Source organism: Formica exsecta, unplaced genomic scaffold (genome assembly GCF_003651465.1).
Source record: "Formica exsecta isolate Colony F162 unplaced genomic scaffold, ASM365146v1 scaffold941, whole genome shotgun sequence".
Lineage (NCBI taxonomy): Eukaryota > Metazoa > Arthropoda > Insecta > Hymenoptera > Formicidae > Formica > Formica exsecta.
Window position 1 is genome coordinate 56,339 of NW_021853707.1, and position 10,632 is coordinate 66,970.

At 33.6% G+C, this 10,632-nt stretch overlaps 1 protein-coding gene and 1 non-coding gene across 2 annotated transcripts in view; both read left to right on the top strand.

Annotated features, from left to right (window-relative positions):
- The first annotated feature begins 134 nt into the window (after positions 1 to 134).
- LOC115245330 lies at positions 135 to 298 on the top strand. Its single transcript, XR_003885510.1, has one exon. It is a non-coding gene; the product is annotated as a U1 spliceosomal RNA (small nuclear RNA).
- A 1,244-nt stretch (positions 299 to 1,542) lies between these two features.
- The window catches only part of LOC115245318, a 28,677-nt gene continuing 19,587 nt past the window's right edge, over positions 1,543 to 10,632 (top strand). The window contains exons 1-4 of the mRNA XM_029823588.1: positions 1,543 to 2,280; positions 6,914 to 7,114; positions 7,596 to 7,674; positions 8,482 to 8,555. Coding sequence (XP_029679448.1) covers positions 2,025 to 2,280; positions 6,914 to 7,114; positions 7,596 to 7,674; positions 8,482 to 8,555 — 610 coding nt within the window. The 5' untranslated portion in view covers positions 1,543 to 2,024. The remainder of the gene's footprint in view (positions 2,281 to 6,913; positions 7,115 to 7,595; positions 7,675 to 8,481; positions 8,556 to 10,632) is intronic.

Consider the following 10,632-nt stretch of genomic DNA (forward strand, 5'->3'; position numbering starts at 1 on the left):
ATATATATATATATCTCTCTCTCATGCGCATAGTTCATGAACTCATCGCTAGGCTTCGCAGGCGATGAATCGATTACTCGTGTTTAAAATGCCATCTCAATGGGGATAAATTGGGGTTCGTCACGAACGAAAGCATACTTACCTGGCGCAGAGGTTACCGTGATCAAGAAGGCGGTTCCTCCAGGGCAAGGCTCTCCCATTGCACTACGGTTGAGCTGACCCTTGCGAATATCCCTAATGTGGATATCTCGGGCGTACAATTTTTGATAGTCGGGAACTGCGTTCGCGCTATCCCGGTCTAAGATAACAAAAACACAAAAATTTTTCAGGTTTAATCGACAATAGTTTCTTCTACAAAGCAAACTATAAAGTGGATTAAAAGTCTCTCGTAATATTGATTAAACTTATCGTTAGAGATTTTTTTCCGCTTTTGCTCTCTTGTACGCAGAAAAAATATTTTTTTTGGTTGATCGTGTTGTATCATTTTACTAAAGTTATGATGCGTAATTATGATAATGTATTGATACATCTCTCTCAACGGAATATATTAGTACATATATACATGTATTTTACTCTACTTTTTAAAAATGTCTTGTGCAATGTTAGATTATTTGTCATATGTAAGCAAGAAATTCCGTGACAGCGAATAATAACTGACATTTATATAGTTATAGTAGAATGATATAAGTCATAAATAATCATGAATAGATATAAGTAATCAATATTTAACATAATTTTTTGCATATAATGCGCGACGTAGCTTTCAAGATAAATTATATAACATCTTAATGTAAAATGGAAATATACTTTAAAATAGTTTTTCGGCGTGGAAAAATGTTCATCTTTTAATTTTGTAAAATTTTGCATCTAAACGAAGGAATAACGAATGATTGATTTATTTATTATATGACAAGTCGATAATGATAGAGCATCAGGTATCGTATACAGATTATCTTCTCGAAATTATATTTAAACTGATCAAAGAATCTATACATAGAGCCGACAGATTGACACTTGCTAGCTATTTCTGATACAATTCTACATTTAAAATTAATAAATTGCAGAACAATAAATATGTTCTCATTTAACATTATCGCTAAAAACATACCTCTTCTCCTATCGAACTTGTAAAATAACAAGACATCCAATGGCTTTGGGGATGCCCCAAAAGATACGTTACCGTTATATATACGGTACGAATTGTTGCCCTTTAAATTCCATTAAAAGCTGCAGCCACTAAATCGTCTGGTATTCCGTGAGAGGATAGAAACGGGCATGCGCCCAGGTAGATGCCGGCTGCTGCGGTTCCCGTGGGAGGTGCGCCGAGTACGAAAAGCAAGGACGACGAGTCGGCACAAGGCGCAACATAGTGCGCGCCTAGTTATGTTCTTCTCGTGCTCGTGGGGTTGAAACGCTCAGTTTGATCGCGACACAGTCCATCGAAGGGTCGGTTGTTTCCGTAGTGTCGACGCGTCCGCGAAAATCCAAATTGATGCGTGTCACAAAGTGTTCGTAGGCATTCCTTATTTTTACTTTCTCTCTTGGCGCGTCTAGAAATAGTATATATATGTTAGCTTAAGAGATAGAGATTTTAATTAATTAATTAGTAAAACATATCTCCAAAAAAAAAAAAACAAGATATTGAAGGTTCTTCGCATATCAAGCGGTAATTATATTTTATTGAAAATTTCGTGATGTAAAAAAATTAACTCTATGAACCTCTATGCTTTTGCGAAGAGCTGCGCGATTCTAGTTAATAACCAGTTATTCTGGTCGCAATCTTGAACATGAATTCTATTAAAACCGGAAGAACATTCTCTCCGAGAGATTAGGCGTGATATCTAGGAAGCGCAAGGCAGATAGATCGATATGTCGACGATCGATCGCGCGCTGTAAAGTGGATCGAGCAAAAGTCACGGTCACGTGCGGTGCGTTTCCACGTCCACTAAGAAACCGCTCAAGGTCGTTGTGGTGGCTAGTGGCAGTGAGAGCAAGGTCGTCAGGGTCGCGGTATCGCGAGGAGAATGTGGAGGAAGGACGCGACGTTGGCCGGGTCGATTGTCATCGTCGCCACGCTGATTTCTCTGATTGTTGACGAAACCATCGCCGGAAGCTGCAGATCCGCGAAGCTCTGCTGCCAAGGCAGGGACTCCGGCTGCGTCATTCAGAAAGAATCACCGAACGCGATTATCGAGAGCCCGCGCGATAAGCCGTGTTACTGCGATCATGCCTGTCTCAAGCTCGCCGATTGTTGCGACGACTTCAAGGAAACCTGCGGTGGTATGTGCCTAACGATCTTTGCACGGAAAGAGATAAATGAGTCTTCTTCCTGAAAAAAAGATTTGTGTGATCATTGCATGATTCATTATAAAAAAAGATATTGCATTCTATTTTTGTAATAAATTATTGGGAAATAACCAAACTATAATTTTATGAGTAATAAACCTGATTACAAAAACTCAAATTTTTAGTTTAATTTAATTTTTTTTATCTATCTAAAGTAAAAACTGACACTCTAAACACGTTATATTCTTTGCGAGAAATAGAATGCTCATTTATATGTTAAACATCTTTATAAAATAATCGAATGCACATATAAGAAAATTTTGTAATATATATTGTTGTTACTGTTAATATATGTGCTTATTATTAGAATAAGTAAGTTTATAGCTCGAGTCAAATAATTCAATGCCTAGTCTGTCAATTACAAAATCTTAATAATTATTTGTAGTGAAACTTGATATAAAATCAGAACACGTGGAATAAAAGGTATCGATATATTAATTAATCAAGTGTGAAAATGTCGAAGAAATAATCAGTTAAAAGGTGATAACATAGAGAATATGGATTAATTGAACATAGTCCGTTTTTACTAATAGATCAATTCGTGTTAAGTACATCCTTAGACATTACGGATTTTATAGGATTATACTTTGATCTTATAGATGTACTATATCTTGCATATTGTAGGGTTTCGGTATGGTCACTTCGAATTACTCCTTAGTAATTTACAATCTGCTATTAAGTTTTTAATTAATATTAGTGATATTCATCTAAAAAAAAAGAGTTTTGCTGGTGGAAAATCTTATTCACACACATGTAAGTTTTTTTTATTATTAGATAGTTTTTTTTTTCATTCTCTTCATATCAATATATCAACTAAATGGCGAGTGATATGTGATTCATTTTTTTTTATTCTATAACACTTTAAAACCAATATCTACTTTCAATTTTTGATCAAATCAATGGCTAAAAAATGCTGATGTTACGTTTCAACAAATATCTACAATAATGTACGTCCGCAAAAATTTAATCAAGTATCGAGCAACTATCAGTTTGATATATGGATATAATGTATTTAACAGAAATCGACTTATTCTCGTATGATAAAGTGTTTCAAGCATATCGTTTGATACTCTATCATGTATATCGTATAAAGTTATCAATGTATAAAGTATCGTAAAATCTGATAAGAAATATTAAGGAAATTGTATCTTTGTAAAAGTCATTTGTCTACTAAAATTAATTAAAATGTTTTTAAAAAAATAATTCACAAAAAATCGAATACCAAAAATAAATAAAAAAAAATATATGTCTATATAAATCTGTACATATGTGTACGTTTTATGTTTAGAAGAAATGATCCATAAGGAATCATTCTTTATACAGAGATTGGAAGAATTATTACCGCTGTATTGTCTAAGTAAAGCTGATAACGCTCTGCCTAGAGGGTCGGCTTTGATAAAGTATAAAAGAGAAGAATATCTTTGCAAACTTATATTCTGTAATTTGTAATTTATAGATCGAATCTTCATGGTCATATTCTACAGATTTGAGATAATACTGAGATAATGACATTTACTCAAGTTTTTTGTTCTTTGCAATATCTTGCGACACAGTTCAAATCTTTTGACAGAATACTGGCTTTTTGCTTATTTTTTTGTTCCGTTAAATACTAGAATAATTAAATTAAAAAGAATTTAGATTTTTCTTTCTACTTCACACACTCAATGCGATATTTTATTATATTCTCTTTTTGACGTAATTTATTTGATATTTTTTGAAATCGTCGTTGGTAATTGTTTGTGTCGTTAACAACAAACGCTATTGCGATTTTGTCGCCCATATTTGCATAATAAATAGTCGAGCTATCCTACATTGGCGCGGTTGTCTGAAATTGTTTCCATTTTTATTGGTCGCCGAATAACGCGCCTGTTAAATACAAAAGGATTAATATTACCCGATTCACATTTCCATTCGTTTAACATGGCTATGCGTTATCAGTTTAATTGCCAAATAATCGATTAGCATACGTATCAGTTATTCACTAAACTACAATAACAACGCCAAATAAAAATCGCATTATAATTTATCGTAGATCAATCATGGAAGAATTGCAAAGGAGAGAGACGGCAGCGTCTGTCGATGATAAAAATGATTTTATTGCATCTCGCCGCATGTGCTTTTCATCCGTCTGGAATGTTCATCCTTAATGCCCCGATTTCTTCTGTGAAGCGTCGATATTCGCCAAAGCCAAAGTTGCGCCGGAACGCGATTATCACGCTTACCTGCCGAAGAAGTTCCTCCTGACTTGAAAATGTAACGTACAATACTTGTGACTGAAATTTTTCGAATAATACAAGGCCGTTCGTTTACAAGCGGGATAATCTTGCTTCTATTCTCATCGCGTAAGCTTGAGACGAGATGCGAGTTTACAGATTTTATACCAAATTAAGAGATGTACTTATTGCACATGCATTCATATCAAATGGAATGTAAAAAGAAATCATTCAAAAAGAATATTTATGCGTATTCTCTCACTCTCTATAATTCGTTTTTAACAAGGATTTATAGCTTCTTCATTATTTTATGATAACATGCCAAGAAAATATGGTATTAAATTTGTTTCTCAAGAAAGTAATGTAAAAACATTTTAGACAATTGCAATAAACTAGAGATGGAAAAAAAAATTGCATTGAGCGTTCTATTATGCTTAATGATATTTTGACAACAGTTTCGAAAGTTCATCATCCGAAATGGCTCGGAGAGAGAAATCGTGTACACAAAGCTTTCTCATCCGTTTGACGCGAATGGCATAACGCGTTAAATTTTGACGATACCCGGCGATAGCAATAATATATCCCATGCCCTTAAAAGACAACTTAAAGACGTCTTATCCTCCTTTAAACATCTTTAAGATTTCTCGCGTAGGCTTTTTCGCGCTGTTTGAGATGACATCATCTGGATGGATCAGAGACGATCACAGACGTATTATACTCTCGCTGTCTGGTTCGATAAACTTCCAACATCGCGTATGTTATTCAACCATTCGTATTCAGCGAACCGTCGATCGACGGACAGGCAAAATAATTTAGTGCGAATACACAATCGATCGATATAACCGTGTTCTGGTAACGATGAGGTTCGGCGGACCAGATAGACTTCGACTCTCTAACATTAAATAATTATAAAAGAGAAACGATAAATAAGTAATTACACACATCTTGTTTTACTTGCCACTTGCTGGCAACCTAATGCAAAATTTTGCAGCTCGGATTTTATCTCGCAACTTGGTGTGTTGTAACACCGGTTTATTGTCTATAAGTCTATAAAATATTCCTCTTGTATTTATGAGTGTCTACTAAAAACCGATCCCACGTATAATAAATTTTTAAATTACCACTAATTTTGTGTGTGGTGTGTGTGTGCGCGCGCGCGTGTGTGTACGTGTGTGGGTGGAAACGCGAGAAAATGAAAATGAAAACGTTATAGGGAAAAATATTGAAAATGTTAATAATTATATTAATATACATCAATTTGCGTACGTAAAAAATGTGATTATATTAATACGTTAGCATTCATCATTTAATTATACATATATTATTTGCTGTAAATGCGAATGCAAAGTTATACGAAATATTTAATTTAATTTAATTTCATTAATTTTATTTCGAGATTTCGTGATATGCATTGTTTTAATGTTTTTATTATGTACCTTATTTATAATACATTCCGCTTTGCAATCTTCAAAGATCTCTTTTCTTTATCCTGAAGATAAAAGAGCAAGATCTTATTTATTCGAATACTTTTCCCTAATTGCCTTTTCAAACTGCGTAATGGTGTTCTATTATAAAAGGAAAATATTTTAGAAACTTAGGATAAATTGTGCTGTCCAATTTTCTGTGTTCAACAGAAGGTTAAATATCATTCCGGGCTAATTGCCTAGCTCTCGTTTTAGATAGCTATTAAAAATTTGACGCGGAATAATTACTGCTCGATATTTTATCAGAAACACTTAATTAAGGCCGTTAATTCTATAAACATTGATCATTTCAGTTTTTTAAATGAGTTTGATAATGATTCTTTCGATGCGTTCTACGCAAAATGGAATGATACATTGAATAAATTTTCATCGCGCGTACTCCACGTATTTTTTAATACGTATCAGTGATTACTGACACATTTATCGCATTTTTATCTTCTTTTAATGCCTCCCGTACTCTCGAAAAGGCGATGTAGCAGAGTGACGTGAACAATGCACGGCGGAACGTTTCGAAGGGACGTTCATAAATTGCTATTCCTGCGAGCTGCCTTTTATAGACGGCATAAAATATCGGGAAAATAATGCGGTTGACCCTTTGCCTTCTATTGGAGCATACACACATCCCCGCGCTGTATTGTATTGTAATTGTATTTTAGAGAATTATATCTCGTATAATAATAGTCGTGTATTGTTAGAGTTAATTACTTGAGAATGGAAGCTAAAGAGAGAGTTTGAATGAGACGATATTTCCCGGATGTTCTACTATTGATTTGTCGATAGCAGTGGCAGTTTCGGGACAATTTTATCTTTCGTCCGCGATAAACGATCAGATGGCCAGATCTTAACGCTAGGCTCATTCAACCCTTACAGTGGTGGATTGCGCGGTGAGCGAATGGAGTCCGTGGAGTCCGTGCGATAACGGATGCGGAAGTGGCACTCAAAGACGCAGCCGGGTGATCGAGATCTCGGAGAAGAACGGCGGAAAGCACTGTCCTCGTCTGGACCAAGTCAGGACTTGCCGCAGCTTCCAGACATGCCACGCCGGAATTCGTCCGCAGTCGCACGCTAAAAGTGAGTCCGATAGATCAGGTAAGGCGGTGAATAAGTCACATTTTAATTTAAGGAGAGTGTTTTTAAAACGATGAAAATTAATCTTTATTTAGTCGTATTCGATTCGCAATAATATAGGTAATTAATGGATTATTGAAATCATTATTACACGTTTTTTCTGCTTTATATTCACAAAATCAAAAATTAATAATTATCTTGTAATATTTATTACAATTCCCGCATGTGAAATTGATTAATAGCTAAATTTTAATATAAAGAAAATTCAGATATAAAGAAAAAAAATAAATTATATTCTTCCTTTTTGCGTTTTCCATTTTTTATATAAGCACATGTTCGTGACATTTTCCACAAGTATTTCTTCTTTTAGAAAAGTTACAAGCATACAAGATTTATTCTCGATCACGTATTTACCACGACGCGAAATTCTTGACGTCTGCCGACTGTTTCTTGATCCTAGACAATTTTCTTTCATTTGCCGCAGGTGTGATGCTTCTTGCGCTTTTTCCGGGCGACGGAAATAGTACGGACGTAAGGATCAAGAATAGGATTGTCGATAAAAGGTAGGTAGGTCAAGCCCTCGTGCTTTGCTTTGAATCGTGCGAAATACGATTTGCCACATGTGTTCCCAATTCGAGCAGCAGAAACAACGAACGTTTTCTCTTTCGATCGGTGCATCGTAAAAATAAATAAAATAGTGACGGATTCGTGAGAAAATTAAAGCGCAAAATCGTTTAAATTTGTTTCACGTGGACATTGCTAAAGGATTATTCATCACAGAGATTATATAATATATACCTTTTACTTCTCTCAAACTCTTCAATTAAATAAATAATGTAATGAGTTCATTTGCAACAAGTTTCTTAATATATTTATATGTAATAATAATAATGTATACTTTGTCACAAATTAATAATCTTTAATTGTGGTTTGTATGTATTATTGATAGCGCAGAGCAGTTTGTACGTAACAGTTTAATCGGGGTTCTTAATTTTCGAAGCTTTTTACTTCGCGATCGCAAACATAAAGATTCAATCACGTTAAAAGATTTCTCTTGAAACTTCTAGACAGAGATACATTTTTAATTTTATTCCACCGTAACTAAGATAGAATTGTCAACATGTCGAAAATCTAATTTGACACGTGCTCCAGCTTATCGCAAAACACGTAACGAATATTGCATCACAGAGTATCAAGATCTTCTGGACATGTTGTCGAACGAGTAAAGCAAGTTACAGGGCCGCCAGCAGGCAAGGGAATCCTTTGGGCTATTACACAATAGTCCGATGGCTAACAAGAAAAAATGAGAGAACTTGTTCTGGTTTACACTTTACAAGCTGCAATATAATGCGATGTTATACACGTTTCAGAGGCAGTTGCGTTGTTTTCACTATTGTACGAGTCTCGCAGGGTTGCAATAAAATTTCGGATTTACTCTCAGAAGGTTGGTATAAGTAATATTATATTCACGTATTGCGATAATCAATCTTACAATAAAAATCAGAAATATTATTTAACAGAATTCTATTTTCATTATCGAGATGAGATATTGAAATATGAAAAAATATGTGAGAATATTTCTCTCTCAGAAATTGTGCGCTTCCTCTCTACTAAATTTTATGAAGAAATTGAAGTTTATTTATTTATTTCTCTTTTCAAATATTGAAATATATGTAATTTATTTGAATTTATTATTTCACATACGTTTTCATTTCTCGATATTATAGTTTCATTTTTTTATTAAATTATAAATTATAAATTGCTATGAGTCCAATCCATTTATACTTAAATAAAAAGCAAAGCACTGTTATTTGTATATATGAAGCTGGAATATAATTTCATAGAAACTCATAAATTATTAAAAGTTCAAGTTTTATTTTCAATAAGTGTATAATTATTAATAGTTTAAACAAATATTCTACTTTATTCTGATTCGAAGAAAATGTTTTAGGACAAACTTACGTAACGTGTTATTTTGTTCTGCAAAATTTTCTTTATCGCGTTTCTTGTTAAAAGATTTATAATTCCATATAAATTCTAGAAAAACGTTTGCCTTTTAAAAGCAAAAAATATCGATTAAAATAGAATTACGTTGTATATATATATATATATATAATGATGAGCAAACGTTATTACAAACATAGTAACGTTTGTAAATTACGTTATTACAATTCCAAGGCACAATTTTTTTTTTTTTTATTTAAGTATTATTTGTTTAAAGTAGAGAACTCTGTAGAACTATTGGAAAAGAAAATTAAAGTTGTAATTCTTAATATTTTATGAGTTTCCACGAAATAATGTGCCATCTTTACAAATGCTTGCCATTTGTATATATTATATATTACTTTTGAATATTAATATGTAGAAAATCTCCGCAAATTTTAAATATTATATATAAATCTACGTAATTCTTTTTTTTAAACGTTGTAAGAAATTGGAAACTTTGAGCTGCTTTTTCACGTCAAGAATAAACAAAGTCAGATACTTGATAAAATTACAGGTTTTATTTTAAAAACAAAGTATATACTCATATTCTTAAGTCTATATCCCCTTGAAAAAGAAAAAGCAATGGGGTAGATTCCGTATACCGGCCATCTTTAACATTCTTCAAGTTCTTGTAACATTAATGCTACGAAGAGACAATAGATCTCTGTCTTCTTACAAAAAATGATTCGCATTCCATAGGGATTACGCTTCAAGCAAAAAATTATTGCTCCACGCGAACGTTTCTGCACTTAGCAGTCCGACATTATGATAGAAATAAAATTCTGTAGTTGGCATATGCTTCGCGAGAGTTTTAAACTTGTAATATTAATTTCAACTTTTTGATATTTTCATTTATACATCGCGTGACGTACGAAACTCGAGAGATTACGCATTCTTACGCGTTTATATATTACTAAATATATATATTATTGAAAAAAGGCATTTAACTCTTTTGAACAAAATATTGCCCTTCTTTCAATCACAAGCTTTCGACTAAAATGCAATTTTATGCATACACACACACACACACACACACACATATACACACACAAGAAAAGAACGAGATCTCTTATCTAAAGTTGCATAATAAGGTGGGGCTTTTAAGAGAATCTAAACCTAAACTCCTCAAAATTTGAATACATAATTCGCATAATGATGAATCGCGTCGCCAACGTGGAAATGAAGCGACTCGATCTAGTCTCAATTAACATGCGCTACGGCTGCGCGACGTAACGTCATGTAAATTGGAGCGTAGCTTCCGCGACGCTGCTCTACGCGGCTGTTATCGCAAAGGAATCGACCGGATGAAGTGGATGCGGTGGCGGAGATAACGGTTGTTTCCTACTAACGACATATCAGACGCAGATAAGACACGAACCCGGAAATTTGCGGACAAAAGCAAGTTATTTTTATGATGGTTTATTTATTATCTTTATGTCGTTACTAAATTAGACGTCTTATTTTTTTACTTTATGCATTTTGATCTAATCATTCCGCTCTTCTTACTTTGATATTTATATATATATATATATATA